Source organism: Mustela putorius, unplaced genomic scaffold, assembly GCF_011764305.1.
Source record: "Mustela putorius furo isolate JIRA1106 unplaced genomic scaffold, ASM1176430v1.1 tig00003974_pilon_pilon_pilon, whole genome shotgun sequence".
Lineage (NCBI taxonomy): Eukaryota > Metazoa > Chordata > Mammalia > Carnivora > Mustelidae > Mustela > Mustela putorius.
In genome coordinates this window covers 383,530-406,815 of record NW_025422117.1, presented here as the reverse complement: position 1 = coordinate 406,815, position 23,286 = coordinate 383,530, and the positions used below count along the sequence as shown (strand labels likewise).

Genomic DNA, 23,286 nt, shown 5'->3' with positions numbered 1-23,286 from the left:
ATATGCGACAGGCAGGGGGAGTGCTTGCGAGCGGCCCCGGTAAGAATCCTGCACACTGGGTTCCTGAAGAGCTGCCCTGGGGCACACCACCTCACCCGTGCTGTGGAATTCCTCAAGGCTTCAGGGTTGAGCTGGTCCCGCGTGACTGCCCAGGGAGAGGGCTCTTGGAAGCCTGCCCCTGGCTTGCTCTGAACTTTGCCCCCCACACCTCTTCCCTGTGTGGATATGGCATGAAACCCTGCCACGAGCAGGGTGATATTCTGAGTCCTGGGAGTCCTTTTAGTGATTCCTCAACCCTGGGGGTGGTCCTGGAGGCCCCCTGACACAGCTCTGTACTTGGCCAACCTCAGTGAACACCACAGTACATGAGAGACGAAGCAGCAGGGTGTCATGGGCGTGCCATCCTGGCTGTAAAAGAGAAACTATTCTCCTTGAACACATTCACGTGTGCTTGCACGCAGACGATCGCGCACACACTCACCAGATCAATGGTTTTGGCTCTCTGTTTGGAGTCGTCGTCGCACCACGTTTCACACCACAGCCAGTCTTGAGGAAGAGACTTAATGGCAACTTGGTAAATCATATTATTGGGGAGATCCTATAGAAACATGATTTCAACAAGGTAACAGAAATTAGGCAGAGGGAATGAGCTTGATGATGCCAACTAGATTAAAAACAAGCTCAAAAAAACATTCATAGATCTAAGATATCGATTTTTAAGCTACTAACATACTTACTATGGCCCAATCATCTTGTGTGACGATGAACCCGGGGGCTAGAACTGTGCCCAAAGCTGTCCTGGACATCACCCTTGACATCAGGGATGCAGTGGGGAGCCCAGACACCCACCACCCCACATGCCCCCAAATGGACAGCTGCACCGCCTCCGCCCGTCCTGAACCAGCACACTGGTCACCCGCGCTGGGCCCGCTCTTGCCATTGCTGTCAACGTGCTGGCACCATGCCCTCCGGATTCGGAGGGGACCCTTTCTTTTTCTGTTAGGAAATAATGCTCCAGGCTTTCTAAGCAAAGACTGTTGACACCTGGGTTAAAGAAAGTTTACAAGGCAAATGAGCCTCATAAGTGACAAAGGCCTCACAGTCCTGCCTACAAGCACGTGCGTGACTGAGCCCAGTCAGGTCCTCAGAGGAGATGGCCATCCCTGGGCCAAGATGATTTCAGCCTCATTAGTGCCTGTGGAGCAGAATGCTCAGCTACGTCAGGCCCAGATTCCCGGCCCACTGCAACTATTTGTTATTGCAAGTGGCTATGTTTTCTGGTAAGTTGTTAGGGAGCGATAGATAATGAATATGGGGGGTTGTAGGATTTGGACTTTCCAAATAAAGCTGCTACATCAATTCATGTACAAGCCTCTATATAGACATATACTTTTTACAAAGATCTATTTATTTAAATTTGGCAGAGAGGCAGGCAGAGAGAGAGGGGGAAGCAGGCTCCCCGCAGAGCACAGAGCCTGATGCGGGGCTCCATCCCAGGACCCTGGGATCATGACCTGAGCTGAAGGCAGAGGCTTTAACCCACTGAGCCACCCAGGCACCCCTAGACTTATACTTTTATTTCCCTTGAAGTAGATTGACTGGTCATAGGGTAGGAGTAAATTCAAATTCATAAGAAACTGCCAAACTGTTTTTCAAAATGTCTACAGTATTTTTTGTTTTTTTTATTATGTTAGTCACTGTAGAGTTTTTGATGTTGTGTTGCATGATGCACTGTTTGCATGTAACACCCAGTGCTCCGTGCAGTACGTACACTCCTTAATACCCATCACTGCGCCAACCCATCCCCCCATCCCCCACCCTCCAAAAACCCTGTTTGTTTCTCAGAGTCCATAGTCTCTCGTGGTTCATCCACCCCCTCCGCCATTTTCCCCTTCCTTCTCCTAATGTCCTCCATGCTATTCCTTATGCTCCACATGTAAGTGAAACCATATAATTGTCCTTCTCTGCTTGACTTATCTCACTCAGCATAATCTCCTCCGGTCCCGTCTATGCTGATGCAGAAGTTGGGTATTCATCCTTTCTGATGGCAGAGTAATACTCCATTGTATATATGAACCATATCTTCGTTATCCACTCATCTGCCCATTGAAAGGCATCCTGGCTCTTTCCACAATTTGGCTATCGTGGACATTGCTGCTATGAGCATTGAGGTGCATGTGGCCCTTCTTTTCACTACATCTGTATCTTTGAGGTAAATGACCAGCAGTGCAATTGCCAGGTCAGAGGGCAGCTCTATTTTTAATTTTTTGAGGGACCTCCATACTGTTTTCCAAAGTGGCTGCACCAGCTTGCATTCCCACCAACAGGGTTACAGCATTTTTACCTGCTCATCAGCAATGTATGTACCCTTGTCAACACTTAGTATGGTCTTTTTAGTATCAACCATTTTAATGGTATGTGGAATTATTCATTGTAGTTTTAATCCTCATTTCCCTAATGACTAATCATCTTCAGCATCTTTCCATGGACTTATTGCCACTTGATCATCATCTTTGCTGAAGTGTCTGTTAAAATCTGATATTTAAAAATTTTTATTTTTAAAATACTTAATTTTTTAAAGATTTTATTTATTTATTTGACAGACAGAGATCACAAGTAGGCAGAGAGGCGGGCAGAGAGAGGAGGAAGCAGGCTCCCCGCCGAGCAGAGAGCCCAATGTGGGGTTCAATCCCAGGATGCTGGGACCATGACCTGAGCTGAAGGCAGAGGCTTTAACCCACTGAGTCACCCAGATGCCCCTAAAGATTGGTTTTTTAATTTTTTTTATTATGTTCAATTATCCAACATATAACACATCATTAGTTTTGGATGCAGTGTTCAACGAATCATTAGTTGCACAGAACACCCAGTGCTCATAACGTCATGTGTCCTCCTAAACTCCCGTCATTCGTTACTCCATCCTCCCACCCCCTCCCTTCTGTAACCCTCAGTTTGCTTCCTGGAGTCCAGAGTCTTTCATGGTTTGTCTCCCTCTCTGATTTCTTCCCATTCAGTTTTCCCTCACTTCCCCAGTGGTCCTCCATGCTATTGCTTATGTTCCACATGAGTGAAACCATATGATAGTTGTCCTTCTCTGCTTGACTTATTTCATTAGCATAATCCCCTTCAGTTCCATCTACGTTGATGCAAATGGTGGGTATGCATCCTTTCAGATGGCTGAGTAATATATATGGACCACATCTTCTTTATCCACTCATCTGTTGAAGGGCATCTCACCTCCTTTCACAGTTTGATTACTGTGGACATTGCTGCTATGAACATTGGGGTGCAGGTCCCCCTTCTTTTCATTAAGCCTGTATCTTTGGGGTAAATACCTAGTAGTGCAATTGCTGGGTCGTAGGGTAGTTCTACTTTTAATTTTTTGAGGAAACTCCATACTGTTTTCCAGAGTGGCTGCATCACCTTGCATTTCCACCAACAGTGTAAGAGGTTTCCCCTTTCTCCATATCCTCTTCATGGAACACTTGTTTCCTGTCTTGTTAATTTTTGTCACTCTAACTGGTATAAGGTGGTATCTCATTGTGATTTTGATTTCAATTTCCCTGATAGCTAATGACGTGGAACTTTTTTTCACATGTCTGTTCGCATTTGTATGTCTTCTTTGGAAGACATTTGTATGTCTTTCACATCTTCTGCCCATTTCTTGACTGGATTATTTGTTTTTTGGGTGTTGAGTTTGAGAAGCTTTTAATAGATCTTGGATCCTAGCCCTTTATCTGATAGGTCATCTGCAAATACCTTCTCCCATTCCATGGGTTGGCTCTTAGTTTTGTTGACCTGTTTCCTATCCTGTGCAAAAGCTTTTTATCTTGACTGAAGTCCCAAAAGTTCATTTTTGCTTTTGTTTCCCTTGTCTTTAGAGACCTGTCTTGAAAGTCGCTGTGGCCAATGTCAAGGAGGTTGCTGCTGGTGTTCTCCTCTAGGATTTTGATGGATTCCTGTTTCACATTGAGGTCTTTCATCCATTTAGAGTTTATCTTTGTGTATGGTGTAAGAGAACGGTCCAGCTTCACTCTTCTACATGTGACTGTCCAATTTTCCCAACACCACTTATTGAAGAAACTTTTTTCCACTGGATATTTTTTCCTGATTTGTCTAAGATTAGTTGACCACAGAGTTGAGGGTCCATTTCTGGAGTCTCTATTTTGTTTCTGATTTTTAAAAAAGAGATTGTTTCCTTTCTTATTAATGGGTTTTGAGAGTTCTTTTATATATTTGTCAATTATTTTCTAATGTGGGTCACACTTTTAACAGGTCTAAAAACATGTGCATAAACAATGTTCTCCTATCTTCTAAAAGTTTTATAGTTTTATATTTTATCTTTAGATCTATGATGTGTTTTGAGTTGATTTTTGTACATGAAATGTGTTATGAATGGGAGTGGTTTTGTTTTGCTTTGTATATGGAGGTCTAATTTTTCCAGTGCCATTTTAGAAGGCTGTCATTTTCCCACTGCACTGCCTTTACACCTTTGTCAAAAGTCAATTATTCAAACGAATGGGTTATTTCTGGAATCTCTATTCCTACATATGGATTTAATTACCTGTTTTTATACCAAATCACACCATTTGGATTATAGTATCTTTATATTAAATCTTGAAATCAGGCAAAATAAGTCTTCCAATTCTGTTCTTCTTCAAAGCTGTTTTGGCTATTTTGGGTCTACTGCATTTCTATACAAACTTAATGTTTTAAATGCTATTAGAGAGAGTATCATCTTTTTAGCTTCCATTTCCAACTGTTGCTAGTAAATAGAAATACAGAATTGACTTTCATATACTGATCTTACATCTGCAATATTACTAAATATACTTATTGGTTCTATATAACTTTTTAGTAGATTAGAGAGGATATTCTACATAAATCATTCTATTGTCTGAAAAAAAAAGTTACTTATTCCTTGCCAATTCAATGCCTTTTATTTTTCCTGCCTTGTTGTACTATCTAGTACCTCCACTGCAATGCTGAATGGAAATGATGAGTAGATGTTTTTGCTTTGTACCTGATCTTAAGGGGAGAGTATTCAGTATTTCACCATTAAGTACAATGTTAACTATAGGTTTTTCATAAGTGTCTTTTTTAAGATTTTATTTATTCATTTTAGAGAGAGAGAGAGAGAGCGCACGTGCAAGTGAGCACAACAAGATGGGGGAAAAAGCAGAGGGAGAGGGAGAGATAATCTGAAGCAGACTCTGCACTGAGCGCAGAGCCCAATGTGGGGCTCAATCCCATGACTGTGAGATCATAGCCTGAGCCGAAAGCAAGAGTCAGACACTCAACTGACTGAGCCACCGAGGTGCCCCTCATAGGTGTCCTTTACCAGGTTGAGGAAGTTCCCTTCTTGTGCTAGGCTGCTGAGAGTTTTTATTAGGAATGGATACTGGAATATATAGGAATGGATAGTGGAATATATCAAATGCTCTTTTGTATCAAGCTGATCATGTGATTTTCCTTTTTTTTGGTCTATTAATTAGTGAATTACACTGACTGGTATTCTCAAATGGAATGAACCCAGGGATAAAGTCCATTTAATTATGACATAGGGTCTTTATTATATATGCTGGATTTGATTACCTGAGATTTTTATTAAGGATGTATACACCTGTTCATGTGGGATGTTGGTCTGTAATTTTCCTTTCTTGTAGTGTCTTTGTATGGTTTTAATGTTAAAGTCATTAATGTTGGCTTCATAGAATGAGTAGAATTGGTATTGTTTCTTTCTTTAATGTTTTGTAATGAAGGTATCTGGGCATGAAGATTTAAACTAAACTCAAATTCCTCCATTGACATAGGGCTATTCAGACTATTTTAAGTGCATTTTGGTAGTTTGTGTCTTTTATTTATTTAAAAAGAAAAAGCCCATCATAAAAAGAATCACAAGATCCAACTCATGGAAGACTACCAGACCCCACTCCCTGGCAGTAAAACCCACAAAGGCTGGATATTCTTAAAATTGTTCTCTGTGGGTAATCCCACAACCCCAAGACAATGGAAAAATGAACTGCCCAATGTAAGTAATAAGCCTAATGTTAAAGAGTAAGCCCTTCCCTGTACGGTTAGCTAACTTTAAAAAATTTATGAAACTCTTTGATAGAGGGTGGGTTCCCTTCCCCATCTGGAAGGAGAGACCACTACTCTGTGAAGTCTTTTAAGTAGCTGACTAGACTGGACTCTTCCTAACCGAGACCACAGATTCTTCGGAACTGAAATATATACATATTCTGCATACGAGTTTGTCTTTCCTGCTCACAGAGACTTAGTAGCATTATCCAAGGGCTTACAGAGCTATCCACTGAGGGAGGATTCCGTTTAATATTGCATTAGACCAACAGAGCCACTTTAGAGCAAGGAAAGGAAGCCTGGTAGAGGGCACATGACCAGGAGATCCTGTGGTCTGGCTGAATACTCTGCTGGCCTGACAGAGCAATAAATGATTTACTGAAGGCACAGGAGGTGCTACCTTGGGGACAAGACACTGCAAGAATGGGGTGTAGCATATGTTCTAAATCACCAACCATCATATGGTGCTGTGTCACCACATGGAAGAATGGGTCCAAGGGGCAAAGTAGAAGTGATCCTGCTTATCCTCACTCCCAGTGACCCTCTGGGGGATGCTGTGCTTGTTATCCCCCTAATTCTGGGAGGTTTTGGGTCCAATCATTAGGTTAAGTGGCTCTGGAAATTAGTCAGATATTGAGAAAAAAAAAGGTGCTTATCTGTTAGGAAAAACAAAATGTAAGGCAGTAGCCAGGTGGGACAGAGGATGAAGGGAGTCTGTCTTAACGATCAGAGATGGAGACATGTTTAACTGATGATGCGAGGGAGTAAGAAAAAGGTACAGTAAGTGAGCCAGGGCACGTGGTGGGAGGAAGAGGCCTAAGGATGGAAAAGGGAAGATAAAATATCAGTTTTGAAAATGTTGAGCTGAAAGTGAAAAAATTACATGTTAAGTGGAGACAGTTGAGATATCCAATACAGAATGTACCAAGGGGAAAAGAGGATGCAAATGTCAGACTTTGAAGTTTACCAGCAGGGAACTAGAGCGGTCTGGATCCATGCACTGAACATGAGTCCATGAGACCATTCTCTTACACCATATACAAGAAAAAGTCAAAATGGATAAAAGACCTCAATGTGAGGCAGGAATCTATCAAAATCCTAGAGGAGAACATAGGCAGTAACCTCTTCAACATTGGCCACAGCAACTTCTTTCGAGACACGTCTCCAAAGGCAAAGAAAACAAAAGTGAAAATGAACTTTTAGGACTTCATCAAGATAAAAGCTTTTGTACAGCAAAGGAAACAGTCAACAAAACTAAGAGCCAACCCATGGAATGGAAGAAGATATTTGCAAATGACATATCAGGTTAAGGGGTAGTATCCAAGATCTATAATGAACTCCTCAAACTCAACACCCAAAAAACAAATAATCCAGTCAAGAAATGGGCAGAAGATATGAAAAAACTCTTCTCCAAGGAAGACATACAAATGGCTAACAGACACATGAAAAAATGTTCCACATCATTAGCTATCAGGGAAATTCAAAACAAAACCACACTGAGATACCACCTTATGCCAGTTAGAATGGCAAAGATTAACAAGATAGGAAACAATTGTTGGAGAGGATGTGGAGAAAGGGGAACCCTCTTACACTGTTGGTGGGAATACAAGCTGGTGCGGCCTCTTTGGAAAACAGTGAGGAGATTCCTCAAACAATTAAAAATAAAGCTACCCTATGGCTCTGCAATTGCACTACTGGGTATTTACCCCAAAGATACAAATGTAATGAAAAGAAGGGCTATATGTACCCCAATGTTCATAGGAGCAATGTCCACAACCGCCAGACTCTGGAAAGAGCCAGGATGACCTTCAACAGATGAATGGATAATGAAGATATGGTCCATACATACAATGGACTATTTCTTAGCCATCAGAAAGGATGAATACCCAACTCCTGTATCAACATGGTTGGGACTGGAAGAGATTATGCTGAGTGAAATAAGTCAGGCAGAGAGAGTCAATTATCATATGGTTTCACTTACTTGTGGAGCATAAGGAATAACATGGAGGACACTGGGAGATGGAGAGAAGTGAGTTGGGGGAAATCGGAGGGAGAGATGAACCATGAGAGACTGTGGACTCTCAGAAATAAACTGAGCGGTCTGGAGGGGAGGGAGGTGGGGGGTTGGGTGAGGTTGGTGGTGGGTATTAAGTAGGGCACGTATTGCATGGAGCACTGGGTGTGGAGTATAAAAAAATGAATCTTGGAACACTGAAAAAATAAAATAAAATTTTAAAAAGAAAAGAAAAAAAAAGAGAAGAAAAAGAGTCTATGAACATTCTACCTACCTGATCAAGGTTTGAAAGACTGTTTGGATCTTGACTGAGAGCTTGGTACTGGCCCCGGAGCCTGTCTCCTGCTGCAATTCTTCTGAACTTCTTGAGATCCACCACATACAAGGCACTGCAAAGGTGAGGAGTCTTTGGTGGCCCGTGTTGTTCAGGGACTTTTACTTTCCCCCAGTGACGGTCCACAGAGATAGGACTGACTTTTAGATATCCCTGGGTCTACTGATGATGAAACCTTTCATAAATTTTCTCCCAATGTTCAACACGGTTTCCAACGGGTCTGAAGTTTGTTATAATACTATTAGGATCCACATCCTTGTAGAGTCACAAGTTTTTCCAAGACACCATGAAAGTCATGGCTCTCCAAAACAACAGATTTGAAACAGTACGCTCATTTTGTGACGTAACCAACTAGTTTATCTTTAGTGGTTAGGAGCCTCTCGCTTGAGTCCTATTAATTGGGTTTAATGCCTGGCTCAGCTATGCTAACGGTATAAGCCTGGGAGGGTCACATGAATGCTGCCCGCTGTGGTTCTCAGGTTTTCACAGCTGTTAAATGGGGATGATATCATCTCAAAATGTTGTCATAGAGATTTTATGGGTTAGTACATGTAGAATGACGGGCATGCCATTGACACTAACAGGCTGCCATTGTTGTCTGATTTCTAAGAAAACTGAGTATTGTGATCCAGTAACTTATTTAGTTACTAAAAAGTATAAATTTTCTTACCTGATATGGTATTTCCTTCTTAAGAGATGTGATGCCCAGTATCCTTTTTTCCAGAAACGATATCCATCCATTTCAGTGCGGCTGTCACAAAATGGAGTATACCCGTAAGGTGCTCCACCCAGATCGAAATCTCGGAGTTCTTTTAGGTCATGTCTCACAATCTAAATAATTAAAATAGTTTCTTTTAGGTCATGTCTCACAATCTAAATAATTAAAATAGTTTCTCTGATGAAGATTATAAAACAATATTATGTTATTATAATAACCCCTTTTTATGTGAATCTCAAATAATCACCTGATTGTAGAAATAAAGGGAATTGTGCTTTTCTCACAGCTCTTTCAAGCAGCAAGGAGTTTACTGAGTTATTTCTTCAATATTTCTTATTTCTTCTATTGTTCTATTGTTATTTCTTCTATTGTTCTTTCAGGTGAAAGAAACTGGGGCGCTTGGGTGACTCAGTTGGTTAAGCCTCTGCCTTCCGTTCAGATCATGATCCTGGGGTCCTGAGATTGAGCCTAAAGTCGGGCTCCATGCTCAGTGGGGAGTCTGCTTCTCCCTCTGTCCCTCTCCTTGCTTGTGTGCTCTCTCTCAAATAAAATAAAATTTAAAAAAAAATGACACCAAAAATGTCTATGCTTAGTCTATATGACCGTGGTCTTATCATTAATTGGGATAGTTTGTTACATCATTTTATTTTTTAAAAAATTTTATTAATTTGACAGAGAGCATGAGTAGGGGAGGGGCAGAGGGAGAGGGATGAGCAGATTTCCTGCCAAGTGCAGAGACTGACAAAGAGCTTGATCCCAGGATCCTGAGATCATGACCTGAGCTGAGTTCAGAGCCACCCAGGGGCCCCTTGTGATGCCACTTCAATCAAGATAGTTTAAACAAAATGTACTTTGGAAATAAATTAAATATTTCACAAGTATTCTTACTTACTTGATTACTCTTAGTTTATCAAGATACAGATTAGTAATTCAAAATCATCTTATGATAAATCTCCATTATTGTAATATTGGCAAATATTAGTCTGAATGATAAAGAAAAACCTCTTGATTATCCTTAATGGCTTTAATGAAATAACAGTAGTAAGTTCCTTTTTTCTTTAAGATTTTATTTATTTTAGAGAGAGCGCATGAGCGTGAGCAGAGTGAGAGGGGGAGGGAAAGAATCCCAAGCAGACTCTGTGCTGAGCCTGATGCAGAGCTTGATCCCGTGACCCTGAGACCATGAGCTGAGCTGAAACCAAGAGCTGAGCGCTCAACCAACTACATCACCCAGGCGCATTTTTTTAACAGATTCAAGCCTGCTGGAAAACACCACTATATAGATCAATTTGGAAAATACTATAAAAATAATAAAAGTTTACAATGTAAGTAAATTCTAATATAGGATTTGAACAATGTACTTTTTGTCCTAAATATAAATTGAACAACTTGTACTCTTAATTCATATAATGTTAATATTTACATTTTACTGTTCTACTTAAAAATTCTGTATATTTTTCAAATATTTTTTCCCATTAATGATTACAAAGGCATGGAAGGGAGGGAAGGGAGAAAGTCACAATTTTTGGATATATAAATTTTGAAACCTGAGTACTATGATGGTTTTTAGTAGTCAAATTTGGGACATTTTTTTTCCTTAGAAGGAAATGAAAGTTGTCTGTAATCACAAATTTTTTTTTAGCAAGAAGAGCAAGCTCATTTTAAATAATCAGCTCATATTCATAGGAACTCAGACAACTATTTTTATTGTGACTAGGATCACTACTTTTTTAACTACCAAAATTTTAAAAAAAACTACTACTTCAGGGAGAAAATTGCCATGTCCCAGATAGTAAATGGAACTTCTTGCAGACACATTTGAGTTTTCCCTGGAATTCTGACAGATTTTTTTTTTTTTTTTAAGACACTTCCTTTATGTGTCCCATTCATGTCATGTATTTTTATGTAGCATAGCAACAAAGATAATAATGAACAGTAGCAATATAAACTGAGTCCCAACACCCAGACAGACTTGCAAAAGAAGTTTTAGTACTAGCAAAAACTACGGTTAATCTTATCACCTGGTCAGCATCAACAAAAATGATTTTGTCCACTGCCAGAGGAAAGAGGACGTCGAGGAAAAGAATTTTGTAACCCCAAATAATCCTCTGTTTTTCAGTCTGCTGATGGAGCCAGCTGGGCCACCTGTACTGCACGAGTTCATACTGGAAGCCATACTCCTCGGCCATGTGAGGAATCACCTCCTATACACATACACACATACACACAAATCAAAGAATATGCTCAAGGAAGAGAAAATCATTTCTGTTTTAGAGAAAAAAATTAACATTCTAAAAAGCAGAGTTTACCATAAATTGTTACAAATTACTTGGTTAAATGTCTAGACTACTTCTACAACCTATACCTATTACTGAGTAATATGAAAACGCTGACCAATATAAAAATACAAGCATACATGAAACTATGTGATCTAATGACATTAAGGAATAGGTATGCCATATTGAACAGCAAGTTTATTAAGTAAGATAAATGTTCCCCTAGTTCTTACTACTAACTTTCGACTTGAGAAAGCCTGACTCTACAAGGAAAAGCGTCTGGACCTGGGAACACTGATGTGTCACACGGTGGATGGGTATGTCAACATGCTGGTTGCCCAGAGACAACAGGAAGAGGGAGGGCAAAAAAACACAAAATGAGCTGTAAATTGGTAAATTAGGTTTTCTACATGAGCCCCATGTTTGCGATTTATCACTATTTAATTCAAGAATTAAAAATCCAGGGTAGTCATTGTGGTTCTGGATGTTTGGTATTGGATTCAGAGTCTTACAGACTTAGAGCATCTTACCCTGTTCAGGGCAGTATTTCATTAACACCTTGTTGGCTAAATTTGGCTCATGAGCCCCGATCTGAGAGGGAGTGTGGTCAAGGTTGGGGGGGAGGGAAGATGGGTTAGCAAACAGAGAATTCGCTTTTTCCTCCTCAGTTCTTATTTGGAGCTTGTTGCTGGTTTTACACCTAGTTTAATTTTCTTCCTGTTTTTGTAAGAAGAGTGTAGATTTAAATTACATTTCTTACTGTGAGCACTGGTTTTATCTGTGAATTGAAATGCTGCAATTATGACTAGAACGGCTGCTGAGAATCATTGTTTTGGTTTCAAAATTTAAAAAAAAAAACATGTTAGAAGAAAGTAGAAGAGCTCTCTAATCAGCAAATATGCATTAACATTTTCACTGAGCACGCACTAGGTGCCAGGTACTTTTGTAGGACCTAGGGATACAGAAGTGAACAAAACAGACACAAATCATGGCCTTCATAAGGCTTTTGAGGGGTTAGGCAGAAAATGAATGAAACAGTTGAGTCACCTGTAGAACAAAGTAAAAAGGGGAGGGACACAGAGTGAAAATTAGAAGGGACTATAACTGCAGATTGTGTGGTCAGGAAAGGATTATTCCCTAAGTAGGTGTAAGTCAGCAAGGATTTGAAGGAAGAGAGAGAGAGAGGTTTTGAAAATTGTAAGGAAAGGATCTAGGGTACTAGTAATTTCTGCATCTGACTGGCTACACAGGTGTTTCAACTTCGTAAAAATTCATCAAAGCTGCACACTTACAATTTGTGCACATTGTACCTCACTGAAAAGTTTCAAAAAGATGAGCATTTTGAGGGAAAGGAAGGAAATTCCCCAAAGAAGGAAAATATCATTTCAGATATGCGATTACTTCTGGCCACGCGACAGAGGAAGAACATATACAGACACGGAACACATTTCCACGGGACAGGCTCATGCCTGCTGAGAGAATCTTTGGACAGAGCTATCTCAGTTTCTGCAGAATTAATCCCTGTGTGCAGTGTTTGCCTAATAGGATAACATCAAAAACTTGGTAACAAACTAGCATGACTTGTTTATATTTATGGGCTCTTTTTCAGTTGTTTATCTGCTCCTAAATGAGCACGTGAGGCATCACTCTTGGTGGTGGTGGCGGGAGAGGCTGTGACATAGGGTTAAGCACCTGGGCTCCGAGGACGGAATGCTTGGGGTCAGATCTCAGCTATGTTCCTAAGTAGCTGTTTGATCTCAGGCCTGGGCTTTAAAAGACAAATCTTGCTCAAAGAAAGGTTGGGCCCTTTGCCCAGGGTTCCTGGGAGGTAACCTCTGCCCCCGTACTGTCCTGCCTGGGGCCACACCAAAGAGTCGATGCCAGCAGTGGGACGTACAGCTGTGGCTCTGAGCCACAAGATATCAGCTGTAAGGTATGGCTGTGCTAAACCCAAACTGGCAGGATAATGGCTCTCAGTTCTTTGAGTTCTTCTAGTTAGCCTCTGAACCTGAGGGGGAGCTTGGATACCTCCTAGCTGTACAGGCTGGGAGGTTATATAATTTCTGAGTCTTGGTTTTCCGGGAATAGACCTTTATGGAGAGCAACTGCATACAAAAAGCTCTCAGCAACGTGCTGGCAACAGGCATACAAACATGGCTGGCCATGCTTATTTCTGCTTTTACCCTTGGTTTTGGATTAGAGGAGGAGAAAGCCTTTGAGCTGCTACTGAATGAGACCCGAACTTTCATGAAATCTGATGAATCTGTCACGAGAATAGGGAGACATGGGGTACACTCTGTGGCAGGGGCGTGAGGCTGAGTAGAGGGTAAGAGCGGTTGACCATCTGAACACGTCTCTGGACGCACGGCGCCATTTTGCGTACAGTACCCAAACCAGCCCCACAGCAACAGCGCGCTGCACCAAGACAGAAGAGCCTTTTTGTTCTCAGAACTATCCAGCTATTTCCTAGGGTGCAGTTTTCATATTCTCCGATACCACCGTCCCAGCCTATCTTCGTAAAATTAGGACAATCTAATTCTTTTTATTGACAATCTGTACATGTCTTTCACTGCCAAATTTTATTTAATTATATTCATTACCATGAAAAACCACTCATCTTTCTGATTTTGAATTTAGTTAAAAATAAACCATCCCCTTCTGTCCTTTTAAACACTTTTTTTTCCCTCATATACTTTTAAAAAAAATTTTTATTTCTTTTCAGTGTAATAGCATTCATTGCTTTTGCACCACACCCAGTGCTCCATGCAATCCGTGCCCTCTCTAATACCCACCACCTGGTTCCCCCAACCTCCCACCCCAGCCCCTTCAAAACCCTCAGATTGTTTTTCAGAGTCCATAGTCTCTCATGGTTCACCTCCCCTTCCAATTTCCCCCAACTCCCTTCTCCTCTCCACCTCCCCTTGTCCTCCATGCTATTTGTTATGCTCCACAAATAAGTGAAACCATATGATAATTGACTCTCCCGGCTTGACTTATTTCACTCAGCATAATCTCTTCCAGTCCCGTCCATGTTGCTACAAAAGTTGGGTATTCATCTTTTCTGATGGAGGCATAATACTCCATAGTGTATATGGACCACATCTTCCTTATCCATTCCTCTGCTGAAGGGTTCTTTCCCACAGTTTGGCAACCGTGGCCATTGCTGCTATAAACACTGGGGTACAGATGGCCCTTCTTTTCACTACATCTGTATCTTTGGGGTAAATACCCAGTAGTGCAATTGCACAGTCATAGGGAAGCTCTATTTTTAATTTCTTGAGGAATCTCCACACTGTTCTCCAAAGTGGCTGCACCAACTTGCATTCCCACCAACAGTGTAGGAGGGTTCCCCTTTCTCCACATCCCCTCCAACACATGTTGTTTCCTGTCTTTCTAATTTTGGCCATTCTAACTGGTGTAAGGTGGTATCTCTATGTGGTTTTAACTTGAATTTCCTTGATGGCTAGTGATGATGAACATTTTTTCATGTGTCTGATAGCCATTTGTATGTCTTCATTGGACAAGTGTCTGTTCATATCTTCTGCCCATTTTTAAAAATATGATTGTCTGTTTTGTGTGTGTTGAGTTTGAGGAGTTCTTTATAGATCCTGGATATCAACCTTTTGTCTGTACTGTCATTTGCAAATATTTTCTCCCATTCCGTGGGTTGCCTCTTTGCTTTTAAACACTTCTTTAAATAAAAACAGCATAGAATTTTTCTTAAGATAAAAGAATAGTGAATACCAAAGTTTTAAAATTGGTTAAAAGTAGTAATTTCAAAAGACTCATTCTGAAATTATGTGAACTTATGATATAAAGAATTTACTCTTCAAACATTGAACTATTCTATAATAAAAAGATTAATGTACTTACTTTAAATGTTGGTGAGAGATAATTTTTTAGAAACCAGAATTTCACAGGTGTTTTGGTGTTACGTAAAACAGAAAGCATCATAATTCTGTATAAAATAGGAATGTTAAACCCAGTAAGTTAATATCAATAGGAGTTCACTCTGTTTTTCCTAAGGCTTTTAATTATTACACACACACACACACAGACACAAACACAATTACTTAAAGATATTAAGCTTTCACTCTGAATTATGGAGAAACAGACTGAAGTACCTTCACAAATTATGGTTCCTCATCAAGTATGTAATGTATAGGGATACATACACACACACACACACTCCACATAGAATAAATCAGTTGCTTTTTGTTTTTTCCAGTTGACTCTGAAATAGCCTTGTTTAGTTGAACTACCTTCTCATCTCTTCTCTATTACTATGTCATTAATACCAGGTGTACAAAACTGCAGGAATTGCAGTTCACCGGACAAACCATTTGTCTTGCTACGCTAGATCTCTAACCAGGGAAGATACAGATGTATCTAAATGTCCATCTTAAAATGCCAAGACATATTCAAATAGTTTTGAGGGATTCTCTGATACCCTTCTATATAAAAGGTTAAAAAACCAGCCCTTTGTAGTTAGGAATTAAGCTTTCCTCCTCTTACCCTACCTGTCTTTTTTATAAAATAAGGCATTTCCTCACCAGAAAAGGGAAATTTACTACATATACTTTCTCTCACATCATATTGTTACAACATATGTTCATTTCCTAGCCATAGAGAACACCAATATTCCAAATCAATCAAACTCATGGAATTTAACTGTATTTTAAAAATATACTGCTTGGGGCACCTGGGTGGCTCAGTCAATTAAGCATCCAACTCTTGATTTCAGTGCAGGTCATGATTTTGGGGTCATGGGATCAAGCCCCACACTGGGCTCCATGCCCCGTGTGGAGCCTGTTTGAGATTCTCTCTTTCCTTTTCCCTCTGCCCCTCCCTTGCTCATGCTCTCTAAATGAATGAATAAAATCCTAAAAAACATATATATTTATATTTATATACACACACATATATATATAGGCGCCTGGGTGACTCAGTCGGTTAAGCCGCTGCCTTCAGCTCAGGTCATGATCCCAGTCCTGGGATCAAGTCCCGCAAGGGACTCCTTGCTCGGTGGGGACTTCTCCCTCTGCATGCTCTGCCTGTGCTCCCCCTACTTGTGTGTGAGTTCTTTCTCTCTCTGACAAATAAATAAAATCTTTAAAAAAATATATATATATATATCGTTTTCATAATTTTAGGTTTTATATATATATATATATACACATATATATATATATGTATATATATATGTATATGCTGTTCTCATAATTTTAGGTAATCTCAGGGTTGTGAGATCAAGTTCCGTGCTCAGTGGGGAGTCTGCTTGAGAGTCTCTCCCTTCCCCCCCACTCCTCCCCCTACTTGCTCATGCTTGCTCACTTTCTCTCTCTCAAATTAATTAATTAATAATCTTTAAAAAGAAAGAAAAAAGCAAGGTACAGAACAAATGTTGTTATTACTTAAGTAAAAAGTTAAAAATGAAAATATATTTGCTTATCTACCTATGTCTTTGGCGAGCTATGAAAATACTGGTTTCCTGTTGGAAGGAGACTGGGTAATAAGAAAACAGGTGGATTGTTTCACTGTTCGCTCTTTTGTTCTTCTGAACTCTTGAAATTCTTTTTGAACCATGTACTATTTACAAAGCATTAGATAAAAAATATACCTACCTTAAAAAGCGTTCATATAAATGGCCAGAAGCAACTGAAAATATGTTTAGAACATCTGCTTCCTTTTTGTCTTTTTCTTTATGCAACCTTCTTGTGAAACTTGAATAAGAGAGTATTGACAGCTTCTTAATATGGATTTGTAAACTTTACATACCTAAATACTAAATTTAATACGCAATAAAATTAGGAAAGCCTCTCAAAATAAGCCCATCTCATACACAAAATGACTGGCTCTTTCATTTGGGGTATTTATAATGTATAATTTTTTTCTTCCTGGGTAAAAATTTTATTTAATTAAATTTTTATTTTTATATGCACAGATATTTAGAATGACTAAAATTTGGAAAAGAATAAACTATAATCACTAGATATATATTTTGCCAAACAGGAATTTTTATGACAGTATTTTTCAAATCTTTTCTTACTGTAATCTCCCAAATAAGAAAAATACAGTTGATACTCCCAAGTTATGATTAAACTTAAGATAAGAAAGTGAAAGCATTATATTATACACAGTATTTATGTGTCTGGAGGAGTTACCATCCCCAACGTGGTCCTTCTCCTTTCCCAACACAGCAGTATTTGCTTCTGGTACTTTCTGTACAGCAAGTGGCTGTTCTACAGTTTGATGATCACCTGTATTCATTTTTGGCTCCACCTTCTGGTTTTAATGGAAGCCAATGGACAAATACCTTTAAAATGCCCACATTCTGCTTCATTATCCTGTCAAACATACTACTCTCCAAATGATCTCAAAATGAGAGGGTCTGAGCCCTTGTCAATCAGTAACAGTTCAATGCACATAAAGGAAGAGGAACACCATTCTTACCAAACAAGAAGTCTACTACAGAAAAAGAGGCATAAACGGCGCACAATCCCAAATGCTGGGAGCGCTTCGGATTGGCAAAATAAAATCTGCCTAGGTTGTTGGATCTATCTGGCCTCAAGTTTCTATTTCTTACCTTCAGTTAAGATTCTCACTGGTTCTCCATCATAACTCAAATGAAGCCCAGATCTCTGAGATGCACTTCAGAGTTCTCCACAATGTAGATCTATAGCAGACAGCTTTTGTGTTTCCTCACCTAACATCCTTTATGCTTCTAGTAACAATAACCTAGTATTTGGCAGGGGGCCGGGGGGCATTCCTTCTCCACTTTCATTCTGTGAGATCTAGGTGGGATGGGCCCCCTCACTGGCTCCAGAGGTAGGCATATGGACCAAGCATACAGAGTTACAGTGACCCCCATTTGGGACAAATGGCTAACAAGTGGACCAGTGAGTCAGCCCCGGGACTTTACGGAAAGAAGCAATCTCTTCCCACTGGAGATGGCAAACTACTTCTTCTAAAACTTCATCTGAAAATGAAGGAGGCCGGAGACTAGAACGGAGACATGGAGTCAAAGTTTCTGGACCACAACACCTGAATGCTCAAAGCCAGCTCTGCTCCTGGACTCAACACACGTGAGCCAATCAGTCCTGCTTTGATTAATACAGGCCTCAACCTAATTTATAGATTCCCTATTATATTCAGTGTCCAGGGTCTCCGCTAAGCTGGGATATTTTCTGTTGCTGTGAACATACTCAATCTTTTTGACTCCACACTTTCACTCCCATCTCCAGTTCTGAGATCTTCTCCCTCCTTTGGAGCCCCGCTTAACCACACACTTCTCCAAGGCATCTTGTCAGAGGTTTCTCCTCACTAGATACAGCCTTTTGCTCCCATGGTTTGCAGAGCACCTTACTCTCAGCTGCCCCACAGCTTCGGTTTCCTAGTCTGTTTTATTAACATTTTATGTATCAATCTCATCCCACGAGAGAGGACCAATGCTTTACTTAAATGTGTGCCTGCCACATACAAGATTCCTGATGGATCTATGCTTATAGGTTAAAAAAATTCACTGGTAATTACCTTTTAATGGAATCCCACATTCCTTTTTTCTTTTCATCTTTATCAGTAAGGATATCCTCCTTAATTTTGTCTGGCTTCTTTTGTACCTAGATAACACAGTAAAGGAAAGTCTTAGAACTGTGCAGCTTTAAATATTATGCTGCGTGGTTAAAAAATGAAACACCCAGGGCACGGTGACTCCTGTGACTCTAAGACAGGCGCAGGGACAGAGCCAGGGAAGTATGACATTATGGACACAATCTGGTTTCAGTCTTCAGGTCAGCTTCCTGTTGGTAGTTCTTCTGGTGGTTACCTCCACAGTGCCAAGTAATATGCTTATACTTGTATTTACTGATTTATCAACTTCAGAGATTATCTACTAAGCATATCTGGAACCACAGGCTTTAGATATTTTTCATTCTTTGTGATGAGAGACAAGCTGCTCACTTCTATCACTCTTTCTCTCTGTCCGGAAGTTTTGGCAGTAATAACATTATCATTAGTTCTACGCAGTGTCTTTGTGGCTTCAAATAATAGTTAAATATATATTTTTTGTACCAACAACTTCACGTTTCTCTTGTATACTCTGTAAGATAAGGATACTAATAATATTTCTACCTTTACCCTCCGCCTCCTGCCTTACATTAGCTCAACTTTTACTTTAGCATTGTAAATACAGATAATATCTACATTTGCTTTGGTAAAACCTAATTATAACTTTGGCATTTTGCTATGTTTATTCTACGACTTGAAAGTCAGTAGATAGTGCTTACTGTGACAATGTATATATTATTCACTCAAGAGTCTGCGAGGCCACCAGCACTGGATTACCTCTGTGTAGTGACAGTAACATGACCACTGTGCCCCTCAGGGAGGCTCCTGATATTTCAGATAGATATTGCTCTCTTGCACTCCTCCAATAGAAAAATATTTTTTCTTGGAATTTTATTGCATTTATTTTTTTCTTGTGGTGTGGTAAATTTCTTCTTTGCCATGTTAGCTAGTGTTTTCCAGTTTATTACTCATGTTCATCATGTGGAATTCCTGTCTTCTTGAAGATATTTTTCTTGGAGCTCAACAACTAACTGCCTATTTCTTTCAATGCTTGCTTTGCATTGGTTTTCAGATTAATATCACAATTTCTCAAAATACCTATCTTCCTCTTTCTTGGTCTTCACTGTCACTGTGAGGGCAAACACCTTCAATAAAGGGTATGAAAAATCATTTTTCTAAATCTTCACCCTTCAGAAGATAACTTTGTCTTTACATTTGATTAGGAATTTGGCTACAGAATCCTAGCTTCAAAGTAATTCTCAGAACAATAAAGGCTTTGTTTTACTGTCTTGGAAAAGCCATCTTGGAAACAAAAAGTCTGATGCTAGTGTTAGTGACATTCTATGGCTGTGACCTGCTTTTTTTCCTTGATAGTTATTAGGGTCTCATGGGTCCCATTTTTTTACTCATGCTAATCTGTGGACCCTTTTGACATGAATATTTTTTTCTTTCCTTATCTGTGAAATATCTTCTCTCCATTTTCTGTTCTTTCTCTGTTGAATTCCTATTCGTGGGTTGCTAGGGTTGATGGGCTGATCCTTAATGTTATCTTTTCTGCTCCCCTTGTTCTATGTTATTGTGAGAGATGGAAAGTGGGGAGATAGAAATGTGTTATTAAAATCAGCTGAAAGACGTAAGTGGTTGGGCTGCAGAAGGTCTGACTCAGGTAGGGCATGGTTACCACCCTCAAAGATTTGGTGGCTATAGTCAAAGAGTTCAATCTGTTGTGAACTACAGACCAACAACTCAAATTAGGACCAATACACAGAGTGAAAAAATTCAGTTCAAGAGAAGTTAAGCAGCTTTTCAATGGTCAAAATAGCTCAAAGATGGAATGTTCTTTCATGCTCCTAGCCTGGCAGAAATGGGATTTCTCTTATGTTTACAGGACTAGGATAAAACTTCCTGGAATACTGTTCCTACTGGGTGTGGGCTTGAGTTAGTATCTGAAGTAGCTGGTCTGGGTTTCATGGGGTTTTTCATCTGAAATGGCCAGAAGGAAATGTATTCCAGGAGAGACTGTGTTACTATTGAGAAAGAAAATCAAGGTCAATACAGGAGAAAGAGAATCAAAGATAAATGTAAGTAACATGTATAACTATCACAGAATAAAGAACAGAGGTGATTAGGAACAGGGTATGATGTGGGATGCAAGGTAAAATTTGGTGATATAGTAGTTTAGAACCTGGCCAATATGTAAGGTGTGATCTTAGAAACTACAACCAAGAGTATTTCCTAATTATCCTTGGAAATTAATTTATACTTTACCACATTGTAGACAGAGAATATACTCTGTACAATTTCATTCTTCTGAAAGTTACTGTAACTTTCAACCATATGTAAAGTTAATTTTTAATCAACATTTTCTGTCTATTTGAAAAACTGCTCTTTTGGTGTTAGTGTGTGTTGTGTTCTAAATGTGTCTAGGTCAGAATATTTAATCTGTTCACATCTTCTCTATCTCTTGATTTTTTGGTTAGCTTGTCATATCAGGTACTGAGAGATGGGTGTTAAAAATATCCCAGGGACACCTGGGTTGCTCACTTGGTTAAGCGTCTGACTCTTGATTTCAGCTCAGGTCATAATCTCAGAGACTGAGCCCTGGATCAGGCTCCATGCTCAGTGGGGATCTGGCTTGAGATTCTCTCCCTCTGGCTCTCCCCACAACTCTTGCACATGTGCTCCCTCTCAAATAAATAAAAAGTCTTTAAAAAAATATCCCAGCATGATAGAAAATTTCTCTTTGAAATTCTATTTCTGCCTCATATATGTAAAATGACTTTATCTTTAGTAATGTTATTTGTCTTGTGTAATATCTCTGGTATTATTTAGCTATGCAAATTTTCTTTAGCTTAGTACTGGCCTAGAATACTACTGCCAACCTTGAGTTTTATTTTCATCTTCACACTAAAGTTGTATTCTTATGTATTAGGTGTTCTTTCTGGAAACAACATATAGCTGTAATTAAAAAGACAAAAACCCATTAGGACAATCTTTGTCTTTTAATTAGAACATTTAGTCCATTTATATTTAATGTAATTGAGTGAAATTCTAACTTATTATTTTGTGCTTCCTTTATATCCCATATATTCTGCTTTCTTTTTTCTTATTCCATTTACATTAATTTATTTTATTCCATTTTTCCTCTTCATTATGGCATTAATACTTTGTTTCTATGCTTTTAGCAGTTATCTTAAAAGTTAAATTTATATTTGTCTTTAAGTCTAAGAGTAATCATTACCCTTGCTCTGGTCAGTATAAGATTTCATACATAATTGAAAACAATAGTGTTTATCTTACAGCTTAAATGTTATTGTTATATTTTTTAATGTCATTTATTTTAAAATCCTCCCAAGATCTTACAATTGTTTTATATATTCACTGTTCATAGAATTAGCCACACATTTACCATTTTCTTCTCTCTTCATTCTTTTAAAACTCAAATGTTTCCTCTGAGATAATCTTTTTTTTTCTGTCTGAAGTACTTCTCCTTTAGTGTAAGTGTGCTAGTGACAAATTCAGTTTTTTTCATTTGTCTGAAAATATTTTATGTTTCCTCTTGAAAGATATCTTTTCAGGGTAAATTATTCAAGGCTGGCATTCCTTTTTTCGTTCAGTGTTTTTAAATATCATTCCAGAACTTTCTGGCTTTCATTTTTTTTTTTTTTCCTGGCTTTCATTCTTACTGAGAAATCAACGATCAGACTATCTATAGCTCTTTGAAGGTAATGTTTCCTTTTCCTTCTGATTACTCTAAAGATTTCTCTTTCCTTTGGTTTTCTGCAGTTTTATCAGAATATAGGTGTGAATTTTCTTTTAATTATCTTGCTCATTAATCACTGGACTTCTTGAATATGTAAACTGGTATCTTTCATCAATTCATGAAAACTCTCGGTCATTATTCCTTCAAATATTAAACGTACCTCTTTTTTAATGTGAGTATAGTTGACACACAATGTCACATTTACCTCATCCTCTTCCATCTTTGCCTGGAACTCCATTTAAAATTATATTAATTATTCAATACTCACAAAGCACTTTACAAACTGAACTATCTTATCGTTGTAACAGACATGTAAGGTAGGTTCCATTATTAACAGCAATTTATAGATGAGGAAAATGAGACAGAAAGGAGCTAAGCAATCTGTCCAAGGTCATGCAGCTAGAAAGTGATGGAGCCAGGTTAAGTGCAAATACCAAATCTTTAATTTCTCACTCTACTTTCTATGCCTTTTATGGTCTCTGCTGCATTATCCTTTTTTAAATGTCCCTGTTGCATTAGGAATACTATCTTCCA

General features: G+C 39.1%; 1 protein-coding gene across 3 annotated transcripts in view; it reads right to left on the bottom strand.

The window, feature by feature from the left end:
• UGGT2 (UDP-glucose glycoprotein glucosyltransferase 2) overlaps positions 1-23,286 on the bottom strand; it is a 186,357-nt gene that overhangs the window by 11,022 nt on the left and 152,049 nt on the right. For 2 of the 3 annotated variants that reach the window (XM_045070885.1, XM_004746131.3), the window contains exons 31-37: positions 18,957-19,042; positions 17,048-17,146; positions 15,297-15,381; positions 11,169-11,351; positions 9,100-9,260; positions 8,370-8,484; positions 482-598 (exon numbers count right to left, since the gene is read on the bottom strand). In XM_045070885.1, coding sequence (XP_044926820.1) covers positions 482-598; positions 8,370-8,484; positions 9,100-9,260; positions 11,169-11,351; positions 15,297-15,381; positions 17,048-17,146; positions 18,957-19,042 — 846 coding nt within the window. Of the gene's footprint in view, positions 1-481; positions 599-8,369; positions 8,485-9,099; positions 9,261-11,168; positions 11,352-15,296; positions 15,382-17,047; positions 17,209-18,956; positions 19,043-23,286 lie in introns of those variants that run through there. The other variant, XM_045070886.1, reaches the window with a different exon arrangement.